This window comes from Rana temporaria, chromosome 1 (assembly GCF_905171775.1).
Source record: "Rana temporaria chromosome 1, aRanTem1.1, whole genome shotgun sequence".
Lineage (NCBI taxonomy): Eukaryota > Metazoa > Chordata > Amphibia > Anura > Ranidae > Rana > Rana temporaria.
In genome coordinates, this window is record NC_053489.1 from 684,216,967 (window position 1) to 684,236,665 (window position 19,699).

Genomic DNA, 19,699 nt, shown 5'->3' on the forward strand with positions numbered 1-19,699 from the left:
AGGAGATATGGTGTGCGCATAGCGTACAGCCTGAATCTCCACAACACTGTACCAGAGGAGCTTACACTTTAATGTCCCCTCCCTGGTTAGAATATATTATTTCTTCCCCCCCTCCCGCTAGGAGCAGTACATCTTCCTCTATGACGCATTGCTGGAAGGTCTCCTCTGTGGGAACACCATCGTTCCGGTGTCGGACATCCAGAAACACATCGGTCACATGAGAGTACGGGACGGCAGGACCAACATAAGCGGATATGACAAGGAATTTCAGGTAATTTCTCAGATGTGTTCATTGACACCAGAAGTATGAAAAAACGTAGCTGCGCTCTTGAGCGTCAGCGGGGTGAGACTAATGCCGCGTACACACGATAGGTTAAACCGATGAGAATGGTCTGAAGGACCGTTTTCATCGGTCAAAAACGATCGTGTGTGGGCCCTATAGGTCTTTTAACCATCGGTTAAAAAAAAGCCAACTTGTTTTAAATGCAACCGATGGATTCCTAACCGATAGAACAAAAACGATCGTTAGTAGGGACGACCATTGGTTAAAAATCCCGCGCATGCTCAGAATCAAGTCGACGCATGCTTGGAAGCATTAAACTTCGTTTTTTTCAGCACGTCGTTGTGTTTTACGTCACCGCGTTCTGACCCAATCGTTTTTTTTAACTGATGGTGTGTAGGCGTGACGGACCATCAGTCAGCTTCATCGGTTAACCTAGGACAACGGTCCATCGGTCCGTTCTCATCGGATGGACTGATCGTGTGTACAGGGCATAAGTCTCAGAAAGATTTCAAACAATATGGCCTAGATTCACGTACCCCGGCCTAAGTGTGGGCGGGCGTAGCGTATCGTATTTAAGCTACGCCGCCGCAACTTAGAGAGGCAAGTGCTGTATTCACAAAGCACTTGCGTCCTAAGTTACGGCGGCGTAGCGTAAATGTGCCGGCGTAAGCGCGCCTAATTCAAATTGGGAAGAGGTGGGCGTGTTTTATGCAAATAAAGCATGACCCCACGTAAATGACGTTTTGAACGTACGGCGCATGCGCCGTCCGTGGACGTATCCCAGTGCGCATGCGTCGGATAGAATGCCTAAGATACGTCGAACACTGTCTACGACGTGAACGTAACTTACGCACAGCCCTATTCGCGTACGACTTACACAAACGACGTAAAAAGATACGCTTGTTTTCCGACGTCCATACTTTGCATGGGCTGCGCCACCTAGAGACCAGCTTTATCTTCTTTACCTGCTTTACGTAAACGGCGTAACTAATTGCGACGGGCGTACGTATGTGAATCGGCGTATCTTGCTCATTTGCATATTTGACGCGGAAAACAACGGAAGCGCCACCTAGCGGCCAGCGTAAATATGCACCCTAAGATACGACGGTGTAGGAGACTTACGCCGCTCGTATCTTAGCCAAATTTAAGCGTATCTGGTTTCCAGAATACGCTTAAATATACAACGGCGCAGATTCGGACGTACGACGGCGTATCTACTGATACGCCGACGTAAGTCTCTGAGAATCTGGCCCTATAAATCTGCCCAAAAATACAATTCCAGCCCCCTCACTGCCAAGCAGACCTATTTTATCACTCTCATTAACAACTTACGAGCCACGCCGCACGACTGCGCAATTGTCAGTTAAAGCGACGCAGTGCTGGATCGCAAAAAGTGGCCTGGTCTTTGGCCAGCCAAATGGTCCGGGCCTGAAGTGGTTAACAACTGATGTGGCCTCCAGCTACATCAATAACCTGGTCTCTAAATAATAACCGAATCGATCCCTGCGTTCTTCCCATCGAGTGATCGAGTGATCCTCTCCTGTCAGAGTTCCAACCCTTCCACACGCCATCCAAAAATAAGACAACAATGTGGCCGTAATTCTTCGAAGTCATATATTAGAGATAATATAAATCTTTAATAAAATGATTTTTCAGGATCTGGAGAAGCTCACAGAATTATATCAGATCTATCAATGTAAAGAAGGAAAGAAGCGGGAAAACCAGGAGAAGAATCGCAACCCCGATATCCTTCCAGGTGATATGATATGTTTTATAAGGGAAATGTAATAGGCCAAATGTTATCTTTTCTTTTTATATAAACATATTTTTATATTTTAATAATTATCAATCAGTTATCGTCAATTAACCAATTTTTTTGCACACTAAAATCAGCATTTTTTGCTAGGAAACTGCTTGAAAACCCCCAAAAAGTATTTATTTTTCAAAACAGAGTCCCTGGAGAATAAAATTGCGGTTGAAGCAATTTTTTGTGTCGCATGATATTTGCTGTAGCTGTTTTTCGAGTGCATATCTTCAGGGGGAAAAAAAGTGCAATAAAACAAATTTTATAGCTAGATTCACGTAGGGTTACGCCGGCGTATCAGTAGATACGCCGTCGTAACTCTGAATCTACGCCATCGCAAATTTAAGCGTATTCTGGAAACCAGATACGCTTAAATTAGGCTAAGATACGAGCGGCGTAAGTCTCCTACGCCGTCGTATCTTAGGGTGCAATATTTACGCTGGCCGCTAGGTGGCGCTTCCCTTGAGTTCGGCGTAGAATATGCAAATTACTTGATACGCCGATTTAGAAACGTACGTGCGCCCGGCGCATTTTTTTACATCGTTTACGTAAGGCTTTTTCCGGCGTAAAGTTATTAGAACAAATAGCTGGGCTAGTCAATGTTAAGTATGGCCGTCGTTCCCGCGTCGAAATTTGAAAATTTTACGTTGTTTGCGTAAGTCGGCCGTGAATAGGGCTGGACGTAATTTACGTTCACGTCGAAACCAATACGTCCTTGCGGCGTACTTTGGAGCAATGCACACTGGGATATGTACACGGACGGCGCATGCGCCGTTCGTAAAAAACGTCAATCACGTCAGGTCACAAATCATTTACATAAAACACGCCCCACTCATCCTCATTTGAATTAGGCGCGCTTAGGCCGGCCCATTTACGCTACGCCACCGTAACTTAGGAGGCAAGTACTTTGTGAATACAGCACTTGCCTCTCTGACTTAAGGCGGCGTAGCATAAATACGATACGCTACGCCGCCTGAAAGATGCAGCAATCTACCTGAATCCAGCTATTAGTGTACAAAAACACAATGTCCACATTTTTGGTGCAACATATAAAAGATGGGGGTTGTATTTAGACACGTGCGGTTCGTTTTTGTTCCGAATTGAAATCCGCACACATTTTTAGTTATTTGGAAATGTATCCGAATTTCTGAATTACTAAAGTAACGAATTTAAACAAATCCGAAATGACGAAAAAAAAATTGCAGACGAAATTCGAATTTCGAATAGTTTTCGAATCAAATTCAAATTTCCGAAGAGAATAAAATTGAAAATAAAGGAATAGGATAGAAAATAATAGAATAGAATAAAAACTAAAAATAATATAATAGAGTAAAACAGAACAGAATAGAAAATAAAAGGATAGAAAGAAGTAGGGCCAGATTCAGGTAGAGTTAGGTCGGCGTATCAGTAGATATCAGTAGATACGCCGACCTAACTCGGAATCTGCGCCAACCTAAGTTTAAGTGTATTCTCAAACAGAGATACACTTAAACCTATCTAAGATACAACAGCTTGCGCCGTCCTATCTTAGGGTGCAATATTTAGGCTGGCCGCTAGGTGGCGCTTCCATTGCGGTCGGCGTAGAATATGTAAATCACTAGATACGCCTATTCACGAACGTACGTCCGCCCGTCGCAGTAAAGATACGCCGTTTCCGTAAGAGATACGCCGCCTAAAGATAAACATGCTCCCCCTAGGTAGCGTAACCAATGTTAAGTATGGCCGCCGTTCCCGCGTCGAAATTTGAAAATTTTACGTTGTTTGCGTAAGTCGTCCGTGAATAGGGATTTACGTCATTTACGTCCACGTCGAAACCAATAGGCCCGTGCGGCGTACTTTGCCGCAATGCACACTGGGATATGTAGGCGGACGGCGCATGCGCCCTTCTAGAAAAACATCAATCACGTCAGGTCAACACAAATTAACATAAAACACGCCCCCTCAGCCTATTTTGAATTAGGCGCCCTTACGCCCGCTCGCTTTAGGCTACGCCGCCGTAACTTAGCAGGCAAGTACTTTGTGAATAATGTACTTGCCTCGCTAACTTACGGCGGCGTAGTGTAAACACGATACGCTACGCCGCCGCAAAGTTAGGGCGGGCTATGTGAATCTAGCCCATAGAATAGAAAAAAAAGGCATAAGCCTCGTACACACGGTCAGTCCATCCGATGAGAACAGTCTGAAAGACCGTTGTCATAGGTTAACCAATGAAGCTGACTGATGGTCCATTACGTCTACACACGATCGGTTAAAAAAACGATCGTGTCAGAACGCGGTGACGTAAAACACGACGTGCTGAAAAAACAAAGTTCGATGCTTCCAAGCATGCGTCGACTTGATTCTGAGCATGCGCGGGTTTTTAACCGATGCTTTTGCATACTAACGATCGGTTTTTTGACCTATCGGTTAGGAATCCATCGGTTAAATTTAATGCGAGTTGGCTTTTTTTTAACCTATGGATAAATAACCGATGGGGCCCACACACGATCGGTTTGGACCGATGAAAGCGGTCCATCAGACTGTTCTCATCGGTTTAACCAATCGTGTGTACGCGGCCTAATAGTTTTCGAATCAAATTCAAATTTACGAAGAGAATAAAATAGAAAATAAAGGAATAGAATAGAAAATAATAGAATAGAATAAAAAGTAAAAATAATATAATAGAGTAAAACAGAATATAAAATAAAAGGATAGAAAGAAATAGAATAGAAAATAAAGGGATAGAATAGAAAATAAAGGCATAGAATAGAAAATAGAAAAATACAGTAAAACAGAACAAAATTGAATAGAATGGAAAATAAAGAAATGGAATACAATAAGGAGAATATAACTATTTCCCAAAATTCGAATAGAATAGATTCAAATTTAATTAGAATAGAAAAGAATAAAAAAGAAAATGAAAGAACAGAATAGAAAAAAACAATAGAGTAGAAAGAAGATAACCATCTTCGGAAATTCAAATTTTTAATAGAATAAATCTGAATAGAATAGAAAAGAGTTGAATAGAATAGAAAGAATATAACAGTTTTCCAAAATTCTAATTTTGAATCAAATATATTTGAAATAGAATAGAATAGAAAATAATAGCATATACTAGAGAATAAAAGAATATTATAGAAAATAAAAGAATAGAATATAAAAAAACAATAGAATAGAATGGAATAGAAAGTATATACCCATCTTCCAAAAATTCCGATTTTGAAAGAATAAATTTGACTTTGAATGGAATTCAATTCAAATGCAATCTTTGAACAGAATTCGACTTGTTCATTCCCCGACTTAGTTGGGGTAGGCAGTACACTTTGGTAGGGGTGGGTCAGCCACGCCCTGTGACCTCTGGGAACCCGCCTTCTGACCTTTGACCTTTGGGGGAGGTCCCTGTTCCAATTCCTGAGTCCTAGCCATATTCTTCAAATTGATTAGAATTTTCTGAATTTATTTACACTTTTTTTTCTTGGCTGTAAAATCCCCAACACCGCGCCAGATGTCTTCTGACCTCCAGTGTTCTCTCTGTCCGCAGGTGATCACTGGCGTCCGGCGCTGATGTCCGCACTGAACACCCGGGGGGCTCCCGGATACATCAACGCTGTGTTTGTGACTGTAAGGTTCTTCCCAACTCGGTGCTTCCCGGTCATGGAAAAAGGCGGGATTATTATAATGGAATATTATTATTATTATTATTATTATTATTATTATTATTATTATGGAATATTATTATCGTTATTATTATAATGGAATATTATTATTATTATTATTATTATTATTATTAGTATTATTATGGAATATTATTATTATAATGGAATATTATTATTATTATTATTATTATTATAATAAGGCAACATAAACATATAATTATATAATATTATTTTATAAATATCAAAATTTTCCCAAGTTAAACCTCCTTTGAAAACAGTGTTGGCATGCATCAGTCAACTTGCTAATAACTCTAATGCCTCTCACACACGACTGATTTTCCCAGTCGGAAAAACTGCGATGAGAGCTTTTGGCCGGGAATTCCGACCGTGTGTATGCTCCATCGCAGTTTTTCAGACGGGAAAACTGACGGAAAAAAAAAAGAGAGCAGGATCTCTTTTTTCCCATCAGGAAAAAATCCTAGTGGGAAAACTGCTCGTCTGTATGCTTTTCCAACGGGAAAAAAAAAACGTGCATATTCGGAAACAATTCGACGCATGCTCGGAAGCATTGAACTTAATTTTCTTGGCTCGTCGTAATCTTTTACATCACCGCGTTCTTGGCAGTCAAAATTTCATCGAATTTTTGTGTGACCGTGTATGCAAGGCAGGCTTGAGAGGAATTCCGTCTGTAAAACCATTGGGCCAGATCCTCAAAAGAGATACGCAGGCAGATCTGCTGTTCCGCCTCTGTATCCCTGTTTCTATCTTTGGAACTGATCCACAGAATCAGTTTTCCATAGTTAGGGAGAAGATCCGGCATGTGTAATTGAATTACACTGCCGGATCTTAGGATGCAGTACCGCATCCGCCGCTGGGGGCATTTCGTGTCGAAATGCCGCCTCGGGTATGCAAATTAGCACTTACGGAGATCCACAACGCTTTTCTGGTTCGTTTTTTCTCCGTAAGTATTAAGTTGCATACGCAAAATTAGGGCTGCTTTTACATGTAAAAGCAGACCCTTCTGTCTAGCGACGCGTTTTTTTTTCGAATTTGAATTATTTTTTTTGCGCTGTATCTTTTTTTTTTCCCAACGCAACTTTATTGACCCACAAAGCCCGGCGTAACGTAATTTCGCGCTATGCACGTCGGGAAAATGACGTCACGAGCATGCGCAGTACGGCCGGCGCGGGAGCGCGCCTCATTTAAATGGGAATCACCCCCATGAAATGAAGAACGCCTTGCGCCGGCGGAATTTAAGTTACACGGCCAGAAATTTCTAGGTAAGTGCTTTGTGGATCGGGCACTTAGGTAGAAATTTGAAGGCAGTGTAACTTAAATTAGAATTTCGCCGTTACACCGGGTCTTTGTGGATTTGGCCCATTGTTTTTTTTCCGACGGGAAAACTGCTCCTGTGTACAAGGCATCACTAATTAGAATAACAAAACAAAAAAAAATCACATATTAGGCTATAATTAAATCTATTGTGTTTATTATAGACTGGCAATAACAATTTAAAGAAATACAATTTCTATTTTTTACACTTAATTTATTAATATTTTTAATAATGCAACTGTATCTAACAATTACACTATTAAAAAAATGGTACTGCAGATCCTACTGCAGCCAGAAGGTGGCAGTGTTAATCTTCAGGCTGAAATATTTGTTTATCAGCATGTGATCACATAAGTCCTCATTTCCATTCTATGACTTTCCTTTGCTGTACTATTCTTACCATAAACTCCTTCATATACTGATGGTGATCGGGTATAAATGTAACTTGGTTGAAAATCTAACAAGAGGGAACATCAGTGCATGAAGTATATAAATATATATATATATATATATATATATATATATATATATATATATATATATGTTAAGTTCACACAACTTCCAGGACAGGAGGGACCAGGCCAGGCCAAGCTGATGGAACCCAGTCCATATTAACCACTTAAGACCCGGACTGTTATGCAGGTAAAGGACCTGGCCAGTGTTTGCGATTCGGTACTGCGCCGCTTTAACTGACAATTGCGCGGTCGTGTGACGTGGCTCCAAAACAAAATTGGCGTCCTTTTTTCCCCACAAATAGAGCTTTCTTTTGGTGGTATTTGATCACCTCTGCGATTTTTATTTTTTGTGCTATAAACAAAAATAGAGCGACAGTTTTGAAAAAAAAAACAATATTTTTTACTTTTTGCTATAATAAATATCCCCCAAAAATATATAAAAAAAAACGTTTTCCCTCAGTTTAGGCCGATACGTATTCTTCTACATATTTTTGGTAAAAAAAATCGCAAAAAAGCTTTTATCGATTGGTTTGCACAAAAGTTATAGCGTTTACAAAATAGGGGATAGTTTTTTGGCATTTTTATTAATATTTTTTTTTTTTACTAATAATGGCGGCGATCAGCGATTTTTTTCGTGACTGCAACATTATGGCGGACACTTCGGACAATTTTGACACATTTTTGGAACCATTGTCATTTTCACAGCGAAAAGTGCTATAAAAATGCACAGGTTACTGTGAAAATTACAAGGGGTCAACCACTAGGGGGCGCTAAGGGGTTTAGGTGTGCCCTAAGGGAGTGATTCTTACCTTAGGGGGGCGTGGCTGTAGGCGTGACATCACTAATCGTCATTCCCTATATCAGGGAACAGACGATCAGTGACAAGCCACAGAGAAGAACCAAAGCCCAATTCACACAGACAGTTGGGTCAAATTTTCTTCTGCTTCCCAACCGCCTAACCACACCACAAAATAATGCTGCTTGCAGAGTTAAGCCTGGCACACAAGATCGAAATGTAGGACCTTTGTCAGAAGGGCATTGGCCAAAAACTTGTCTAGCCTACCAACGGCACACAACTGTCGGCCAACAAACACGCACGTAGTTACGTACTATGTGGTTTTTCAGCTCTTTAGCGCCACCCTTTAGGGCACCTTTCTGTTAATGTTGTGTTATGGTGAGCATTGCTTCCGAGCATGCGTCTTTGTACTTCTGACTTGTGTGTGCACGATCGGAAAATCTGACAACACACAATTGTTGGCGGAAAATGGTGGGATTTTACGACAACAGCCCGTCGTCACACAATTCCTGTCTAAAAATCTAATCGTGTGTGTATGAGGCTTTAGGCGCTTGTTGACGCTTTTGCAACCACCTCCATTCACTTCTATGGAAACATGCTTTAACTGCTTGCCGACCAGCCGCCGCAGTTATACGGCGGCAGGTCGGCTCCCCGTAGCTATACGTCGGCTCTCGCGCAGGCCACTAGGGGCGCATGCGTGTGCCCGGCGGGCGCGATCGCCGCCGGGCACACGCGATCGCTCGTTACAGAGCGAGGACCGGGAGATGTGTGTGTGTAAACACACAGCTCCCGGTCCTGTCAGGGGGGAAATGCTGATCTTCTGTTCATACAATGTATGTACAGCGATCAGTCATTTCCCCTAGTGAGGCCACCCCCCCTACAGTTAGAATACACCCAGGGACATACTTAACCCCTTCCCCGCCCCCCTAGTGTTAATCAATGCATTTTTATAGCACTGATCGCTATAAAAATGCCAATGTCAAAAGTGTCCGAAGTGTCCGCCATAATGTCGCAGTACCGAAAAAAAAAATCGCTGATCGCCGCCATTACTAGTAAAAAAAATATTAATAAAAATGCCATTAAAATACCCCCTATTTTGTAAACGCTATAACTTTTGCGCAAACCAATCAATAAACGCTTATTGCTATTTTTTATGAAAAATAGGTAGAAGAATACGTATCGGCCTAAACTGAGGAAATGTTTTTTTTATATATTTTTGGGGGGATATTTATTATAGCAAAAAGTAAAAAATATAATTTTTTTTCAAAATTGTCGCTCTATTTTTGTTTATAGCACAAAAAAATAAAAATCGCAGAGGTGATCAAATACCAGCAAAAGAAAGCTCTATTTGTGGGAAAAAAGGACGCCAATCTTGTTTGGGAGCCACGTCGCACGACCGCGCAATTGTCAGTTAAAGCGACGCCGTGCCGAATCGCAAAAAGTGCTCTGGTCTTTGACCAGCAATATGGTCCGGGGGTTAAGTGGTTAAATGCACCTGAGAACAGGTTCAAAGCATCAAAGATGATTATTTTCCACTTTTAACAAAAAAAATCTCATAGAGCATTTGAGGAGCATCAATTTTTGTATCTTGGTGGTCTTCTCTCTCCTAGGAATGTTGCTCATCCACATCTTCCCCTATTCTTTCAGTCCAACAGCAAGGAAGAAGTCCTGATCGCCACCCAACTACCCATGAAGCAGACGTTGGCCGATTTCTGGGCGCTGGTCTGGGATTATAAATGTAACGTGATGGTGATGATGCAGAGAGCTCAGGACCTGCAAGAGGTCAGTATGGACATCACTGCATTGTTACTCACTATCATTGCTCCGTCATTACTCACTATCATTGCTCCGTCATTACTCACTATCATTGCTCCGTCATTACTCACTATCATTGCTCCATCATTACTCACTATCATTGCTCCGTCATTACTCACTATCATTGCTCCGTCATTACTCACTATCATTGCTCCGTCATTACTCACTATCATTGCTCCGTCATTACTCACTATCATTGCTCCGTCATTACTCACTATCATTGCTCCGTCATTACTCACTATCATTGCTCCGTCATTACTCACTATCATTGCTCCATCATTACTCACTATCATTGCTCCATCATTACTCACTATCATTGCTCCATCATTACTCACTATCATTGCTCCATCATTACTCACTATCATTGCTCCGTCATTACTCACTATCATTGCTCCATCATTACTCACTATCATTGCTCCGTCATTACTCACTATCATTGCTCCATCATTGCTCACTATCATTGCTCCATCATTACTCACTATCATTTCTCCGTCATTACTCACTATCATTGCTCCGTCATTACTCACTATCATTGCTCCATCATTACTCACTATCATTGCTCCGTCATTACTCACTATCATTGCTCCGTCATTACTCACTATCATTGCTCCGTCATTACTCACTATCATTGCTCCATCATTACTCACTATCATTGCTCCGTCATTACTCACTATCATTGCTCCATCATTACTCACTATCATTGCTCCGTCATTACTCACTATCATTGCTCCGTCATTACTCACTATCATTGCTCCATCATTACTCACTATCATTGCTCCGTCATTACTCACTATCATTGCTCCATCATTACTCACTATCATTGCTCCATCATTACTCACTATCATTGCTCCATCATTACTCACTATCATTGCTCCGTCATTACTCACTATCATTGCTCCATCATTACTCACTATCATTGCTCCGTCATTACTCACTATCATTGCTCCATCATTACTCACTATCATTGCTCCGTCATTACTCACTATCATTGCTCCATCATTACTCACTATCATTGCTCCGTCATTACTCACTATCATTGCTCCGTCATTACTCACTATCATTGCTCCGTCATTACTCACTATCATTGCTCCGTCATTACTCACTATCATTGCTCCGTCATTACTCACTATCATTGCTCCGTCATTACTCACTATCATTGCTCCGTCATTACTCACTATCATTGCTCCATCATTACTCACTATCATTGCTCCATCATTACTCACTATCATTGCTCCATCATTACTCACTATCATTGCTCCATCATTACTCACTATCATTGCTCCGTCATTACTCACTATCATTGCTCCATCATTACTCACTATCATTGCTCCGTCATTACTCACTATCATTGCTCCATCATTGCTCACTATCATTGCTCCATCATTACTCACTATCATTTCTCCGTCATTACTCACTATCATTGCTCCGTCATTACTCACTATCATTGCTCCATCATTACTCACTATCATTGCTCCGTCATTACTCACTATCATTGCTCCGTCATTACTCACTATCATTGCTCCGTCATTACTCACTATCATTGCTCCATCATTACTCACTATCATTGCTCCGTCATTACTCACTATCATTGCTCCGTCATTACTCACTATCATTGCTCCGTCATTACTCACTATCATTGCTCCGTCATTACTCACCATCATTGCTCCGTCATTACTCACTATCATTGCTCCGTCATTACTCACCATCATTGCTCCGTCATTACTCACCATCATTGCTCCGTCATTACTCACTATCATTGCTCCGTCATTACTCACCATCATTGCTCCGTCATTACTCACCATCATTGCTCCGTCATTACTCACCATCATTGCTCCGTCATTACTCACCATCATTGCTCCGTCATTACTCACTATCATTGCTCCGTCATTACTCACTATCATTGCTCCATCATTACTCACTATCATTGCTCCGTCATTACTCACTATCATTGCTCCGTCATTACTCACTATCATTGCTCCGTCATTACTCACTATCATTGCTCCGTCATTACTCACTACCATTGCTCCATCATTACTCACTATCATTGCTCCGTCATTACTCACCATCATTGCTCCGTCATTACTCACCATCATTGCTCCCTCATTACTCACTATCATTGCTCCGTCATTACTCACCATCATTGCTCCGTCATTACTCACCATCATTGCTCCCTCATTACTCACTATCATTGCTCCCTCATTACTCACTATCATTGCTCCGTCATTACTCACTATCATTGCTCCGTCATTACTCACTATCATTGCTCCGTCATTACTCACTATCATTGCTCCGTCATTACTCACTATCATTGCTCCATCATTACTCACTATCATTGCTCCGTCATTACTCACCATCATTGCTCCCTCATTACTCACTATCATTGCTCCCTCATTACTCACTATCATTGCTCCGTCATTACTCACTATCATTGCTCCGTCATTACTCACTATCATTGCTCCGTCATTACTCACTATCATTGCTCCGTCATTACTCACTATCATTGCTCCATCATTACTCACCATCATTGCTCCATCATTACTCACCATCATTGCTCCGTCATTACTCACCATCATTGCTCCGTCATTACTCACTATCATTGCTCCATCATTACTCACTATCATTGCTCCATCATTACTCACTATCATTGCTCCATCATTACTCACTATCATTGCTCCGTCATTACTCACTATCATTGCTCCATCATTACTCACTATCATTGCTCCATCATTACTCACTATCATTGCTCCATCATTACTCACTATCATTGCTCCGTCATTACTCACTATCATTGCTCCGTCATTACTCACTATCATTGCTCCATCATTACTCACTATCATTGCTCCGTCATTACTCACTATCATTGCTCCATCATTGCTCACTATCATTGCTCCATCATTACTCACTATCATTTCTCCGTCATTACTCACTATCATTGCTCCGTCATTACTCACTATCATTGCTCCATCATTACTCACTATCATTGCTCCGTCATTACTCACTATCATTGCTCCGTCATTACTCACTATCATTGCTCCGTCATTACTCACTATCATTGCTCCATCATTACTCACTATCATTGCTCCGTCATTACTCACTATCATTGCTCCATCATTACTCACTATCATTGCTCCGTCATTACTCACTATCATTGCTCCGTCATTACTCACTATCATTGCTCCATCATTACTCACTATCATTGCTCCGTCATTACTCACTATCATTGCTCCATCATTACTCACTATCATTGCTCCATCATTACTCACTATCATTGCTCCATCATTACTCACTATCATTGCTCCGTCATTACTCACTATCATTGCTCCGTCATTACTCACTATCATTGCTCCGTCATTACTCACTATCATTGCTCCATCATTACTCACTATCATTGCTCCGTCATTACTCACTATCATTGCTCCATCATTACTCACTATCATTGCTCCGTCATTACTCACTATCATTGCTCCGTCATTACTCACTATCATTGCTCCGTCATTACTCACTATCATTGCTCCGTCATTACTCACTATCATTGCTCCGTCATTACTCACTATCATTGCTCCGTCATTACTCACTATCATTGCTCCGTCATTACTCACTATCATTGCTCCATCATTACTCACTATCATTGCTCCATCATTACTCACTATCATTGCTCCATCATTACTCACTATCATTGCTCCATCATTACTCACTATCATTGCTCCGTCATTACTCACTATCATTGCTCCATCATTACTCACTATCATTGCTCCGTCATTACTCACTATCATTGCTCCATCATTGCTCACTATCATTGCTCCATCATTACTCACTATCATTTCTCCGTCATTACTCACTATCATTGCTCCGTCATTACTCACTATCATTGCTCCATCATTACTCACTATCATTGCTCCGTCATTACTCACTATCATTGCTCCGTCATTACTCACTATCATTGCTCCGTCATTACTCACTATCATTGCTCCATCATTACTCACTATCATTGCTCCGTCATTACTCACTATCATTGCTCCGTCATTACTCACTATCATTGCTCCGTCATTACTCACTATCATTGCTCCGTCATTACTCACCATCATTGCTCCGTCATTACTCACTATCATTGCTCCGTCATTACTCACCATCATTGCTCCGTCATTACTCACCATCATTGCTCCGTCATTACTCACTATCATTGCTCCGTCATTACTCACCATCATTGCTCCGTCATTACTCACCATCATTGCTCCGTCATTACTCACCATCATTGCTCCGTCATTACTCACCATCATTGCTCCGTCATTACTCACTATCATTGCTCCGTCATTACTCACTATCATTGCTCCATCATTACTCACTATCATTGCTCCGTCATTACTCACTATCATTGCTCCATCATTACTCACTATCATTGCTCCGTCATTACTCACTATCATTGCTCCGTCATTACTCACTATCATTGCTCCGTCATTACTCACTATCATTGCTCCGTCATTACTCACTATCATTGCTCCATCATTACTCACTATCATTGCTCCGTCATTACTCACCATCATTGCTCCGTCATTACTCACCATCATTGCTCCCTCATTACTCACTATCATTGCTCCGTCATTACTCACCATCATTGCTCCGTCATTACTCACCATCATTGCTCCCTCATTACTCACTATCATTGCTCCCTCATTACTCACTATCATTGCTCCGTCATTACTCACTATCATTGCTCCGTCATTACTCACTATCATTGCTCCGTCATTACTCACTATCATTGCTCCGTCATTACTCACTATCATTGCTCCATCATTACTCACTATCATTGCTCCGTCATTACTCACCATCATTGCTCCCTCATTACTCACTATCATTGCTCCCTCATTACTCACTATCATTGCTCCGTCATTACTCACTATCATTGCTCCGTCATTACTCACTATCATTGCTCCGTCATTACTCACTATCATTGCTCCGTCATTACTCACTATCATTGCTCCATCATTACTCACCATCATTGCTCCATCATTACTCACCATCATTGCTCCGTCATTACTCACCATCATTGCTCCGTCATTACTCACTATCATTGCTCCATCATTACTCACTATCATTGCTCCATCATTACTCACTATCATTGCTCCATCATTACTCACTATCATTGCTCCGTCATTACTCACTATCATTGCTCCATCATTACTCACTATCATTGCTCCATCATTACTCACTATCATTGCTCCATCATTACTCACTATCATTGCTCCGTCATTACTCACCATCATTGCTCCATCATTACTCACTATCATTGCTCCATCATTACTCACTATCATTGCTCCGTCATTACTCACTATCATTGCTCCATCATTACTCACCATCATTGCTCCGTCATTACTCACTATCATTGCTCCGTCATTACTCACTATCATTGCTCCATCATTACTCACTATCATTGCTCCGTCATTACTCACTATCATTGCTCAGTCATTACTCACTATCATTGCTCCATCATTACTCACTATCATTGCTCCGTCATTACTCACTATCATTGCTCCGTCATTACTCACTATCATTGCTCCATCATTACTCACTATCATTGCTCCATCATTACTCACTATCATTGCTCCGTCATTACTCACTATCATTGCTCTGTCATTACTCACTATCATTGCTCTGTCATTACTCACTATCATTGCTCCGTCATTACTCACTATCATTGCTCCATCATTACTCTTTAACTATCTTTAACTCACCATCATAGTTATTCCTCACTCGCTGTCATTAATCGATCATTACTCACCATCCTTACTCCGCATTATTACACATCTTCTCACCATCTCTCAGCTCTATTATATTGCCCCATGGATGTTGACCATCCTACCACCCTTCATTATCTTACTGTCCCTTATGATCTCAGTATTCTTTACCGGCCCACTGTCTTTTATATTCCACCGTCCTTCACCATCCTACCATACTTTACCATATCATTGTCCTTCATCATCCCACCCTTTACATCCCACTGTCCTTCACATCCCATCACCCTTCTCCATCCTACTGTTCTTTATGATCGCAGTATTCTTTACTAGACCATCGTCCTTTACATTCCACTGTCCTTCACCATCCTACCATACTTTACCATATCAGTGTCCTCACCTTCACCATCCCACCACCCTTCTTCATCACACCGTCCTTCATAATCCAGCTATTCTTCACCATCCCACCTTCCTTCATCATCCCACTGTCCTTCACCAACTCATTGTCTCCCTCTATCCCACCATCCATTACCATCCCACTGTCCTTCACCAACTCATTGTCTTCCTCTATCCCACCATCCATTACCATCCCACTGTCTTTCACCAACCTATCCTTTACCACCCCTCTCTCTCTTTTTATCCCAGCATCCTTCACCATCCCACTGTATTTCATCATTCATCATCCTTTACCATCTCACCATCCTTCTCTACCCACTGTCCTTCACAATCCCAACGTTCTTTACCATCCCATGTTCCTTCACCATCCCAGCTTCTTTTACCATCCCAACTTCTTTCACCATCCCAACTTCATTCATTATCCCACCTTCCCAGGGGCGGACTGACAACGCATGGGGCCCCCGGGCAATAGAAGATTATGGGGCCCCTGGGCTTACAGATGGCCACCACGCCAGAAGGCAGTGCAGAGGCGGGGCAGCTAAAATCTTGGGATGTCGGTTTCGGACATATCAGGGACAGATGTAAAAAAAACAAAGATTTTTACTTACTGTCCCTGGTTTTACTGAGCCTGACAACCCTGATGGGGCCCCCTAGTGGCATGGGGCCCTCAGGCAGTGCCAGAGTGACTCAATGGTCAGTCCGCCCCTGCACCTTCCTTTACCATCTCACCATCCTTCACCATCATTGACCTACCCACCTTCCTTTACAATCCCACTGTTCTTCACCATCCCGCTTTCCTTCACCATCCTACCTTCATTCATTATCGTACTGTCCTTTACAATCCCACCATCCTTTACCATCTCACTATCCTTCACCATCCCACCTTCATTCATTATCCTACTGTCCTTCACAATCACACCATCCTTTACCATCTCACTATCCTTCACCATCCCACCTTCATTCATTATCCTACTGTCCTTCACAATTCCACCATCCTTTACCATCTCACTATCCTTCACCATCCCACCTTCATTCATTATCCTACTGTCCTTCACAATTCCACCTTTTGTTTACCATCACACCAACCTTCACCATGCCACCATCATTGACCTACCTACCTTCCTTTACAATCCAACTGTTCTTCACCATCCCACTATCCTTTGCCATCCCACCTTCATTCATTATCCTACTGTCCTTTACAACCCCACCATCCTTTACCAACCCACCTCCCTTCACTACCCCCCCCCCCCTGTCCTTTGTCGTGGAAATTCCACTATACGCTGTGCGTAATCCATGTCCCTTTCAGCCTTTTGGTATAATGCATCTAAGTACGACCCTGTTTCCCGTGTCTTCCCAAGTAACACAGACATGACCACCATTCTTGCATGCTTAGCTCCACAGCTCGACTGACCCCTCGTCAGAGCCTGTCTTTTGTTTTATTTAGAGTACTTAACAATAGAGCTTGATTGCCTCACAATCAGCCAATCAATCACAGGTTAAACAGGAGGAGTTATACAAATCTCAACCAATTAACAATGACTAGGGGAGTCTTATGGGCATGTCTGGGCAGGGGCAGTGTGTATAATTTCCTGCCCCCTGTCTCTGTAAGCCATCATCTTCAGCTAGACAAAGTAAGCCACATGGCTGGTCTTGAAAATCATGGTCGCTGTCCCCGACCATGACAATTCAAAGACTCCAGTTTTTACCGTTGGCGTGAATCCTTATTCTGCGTTGTTCAAGGAACAATGCATACCCGGATTATACTACCATTCCTGAGGATGGGAGATTATCTGCGGAGACACGCAATAGCCTCCCCAAGTGTTGATCAGACACACAATGTCCTGATCAGGCATCGGGCTTGAAGACCAATTGCAATAGCAGTGGCAGGACAGACATACAGGCAGTCACTTCTGGAAGATGACACAGGCTCCCCTGAGGTGCGGAGTGTAAGTACTAGCTGGTTTTCCTCAGAGCTCCTGATGGTGGAGATGGATTTAGCTGTAAGCTAGTACCAGGTCGCGGTCCTCAAGTTTGCCCCACCAGGGTGTGAGCAAGCCGATGTCCAATAGCGGATAAACAGACAAGGATGAAAACAGCAGCGGTGGTCAGCAAAACAAGCCAAGGATCAATCACGAGTGGCTGCAGGTGGGATCAAGCAGCAGAGTAGTCATACAAACAGGCGAGGGTCAAACACAGGTGGTTGCAGGTTGGGATCAGGCAGTAGGAAAAGGGCAACAGCAAGGCACTAGCTGGAAGGCACAATACCTGGCAAAGAGAAGCGCTTAAGACAAGGCTTTTATAAGAAGTTCATAGGAGTAGAGGGTTGAAGGTTCAGCTGCAATCAAGACACCAAGCAGAGTAGTCTAATGATCAGATAGTTTTATCCAGCAGATCAGGCAAGGGAACCATCCAGCATCCCAGATAGCTCAGTGGGAAGAGACAATGCCAGACACAGAAGAGGTCCCAGGTTCAAGCAAGTCCCAGTCCCTGACACACAGACACATGAGCGTACACCCACCAGGGCCTAAGTCACAGACGCCTGGGTGCAGAAATATTTATGGCGCTCCCACATGGGCGTGGTCATCTTACTAACTCCTCCCCTTTACAAATGTTTCTATGGCTACGACTTAAACACAGAGATGCTTCCCTAAGAAGTCTTCATTAGTGTCCCCCAGCAGGTGTCCCCAATATGTGGCATTTTTGGTGGCACTCGGAGAGCATTTCTGGGAGTGCCACGGGATGATTGGCAGCAAACTCCGGCCAACCCAGAAGCCTCTCATCACACCGCCTATGGGAAAAGAGTCGACACGTCGCAGAGGGGGTGGGGCAGACAGGAGACTGCTCCATGCGCACCGGACAGAATTAATTAGTGGAGCCCTAGTGCCGGAACGTGTTCCAGTACTAGGCTCCGCTGTGGTACCCAGCCCGGATTCCGGGGACAGCGGGAGGTATGCGCTCTTGTCAGTTGCCAGCGGAGAGAGCAAGCGGGATGGGGAACCGAGGCACCCGCTACATGCGCTCCGCCTCTGGACACAGACAAGGAGGCGGAGGGGAGCTTTTTGGAGCTTCGGCGCCCCCACTTCTGCGGCGCCTGAGTGCGGAGCACCCCGTGCACCCTGCTAGGATCGGGCCCTGACACCCCCCCCACATAACCATTAATGTCTTTGCAGAGAGAACACACCCCCCTCAGACGATTGTCTGTGCATCACACAAGGGCCCTTCACTGGCGGACATATTCCTACTCTGCAAACACTTCTCTACATCCTCAAGAGCTTTCCACTACCAAAATGGGTCTCAACTGGCATCAGTCTTTAGAGCGGGAGGACTAACACTGCGAGACACTATGACAATCATAATAAATACTTCTTCATTAAATTAATTCATATTTATGTTCATTATCATAATATTGTCAATGTCATTTTTTTTTTTTTAATGAAAGGAGTGTAAGTGCTTG

General features: G+C 42.7%; 2 protein-coding genes across 2 annotated transcripts in view; both read left to right on the forward strand.

Annotated features, from left to right (window-relative positions):
• Window positions 1-310, forward strand: part of LOC120945890 (receptor-type tyrosine-protein phosphatase U-like) — a 77,849-nt gene extending 77,539 nt beyond the window's left edge. Inside the window, exon 17 of the mRNA XM_040360443.1 lies at window positions 122-310. Within this exon, the coding sequence (XP_040216377.1) occupies window positions 122-310 (189 nt within the window). The remainder of the gene's footprint in view (window positions 1-121) is intronic.
• Window positions 311-1,919: 1,609 nt separating this feature from the next.
• The window catches only part of LOC120924689 (receptor-type tyrosine-protein phosphatase U-like), a 28,788-nt gene continuing 11,008 nt past the window's right edge, over window positions 1,920-19,699 (forward strand). The window contains exons 1-3 of the mRNA XM_040335695.1: window positions 1,920-2,039; window positions 5,608-5,687; window positions 9,953-10,087. Of these exons, the coding sequence (XP_040191629.1) occupies window positions 1,928-2,039; window positions 5,608-5,687; window positions 9,953-10,087 (327 nt within the window). The 5' untranslated portion in view covers window positions 1,920-1,927. The remainder of the gene's footprint in view (window positions 2,040-5,607; window positions 5,688-9,952; window positions 10,088-19,699) is intronic.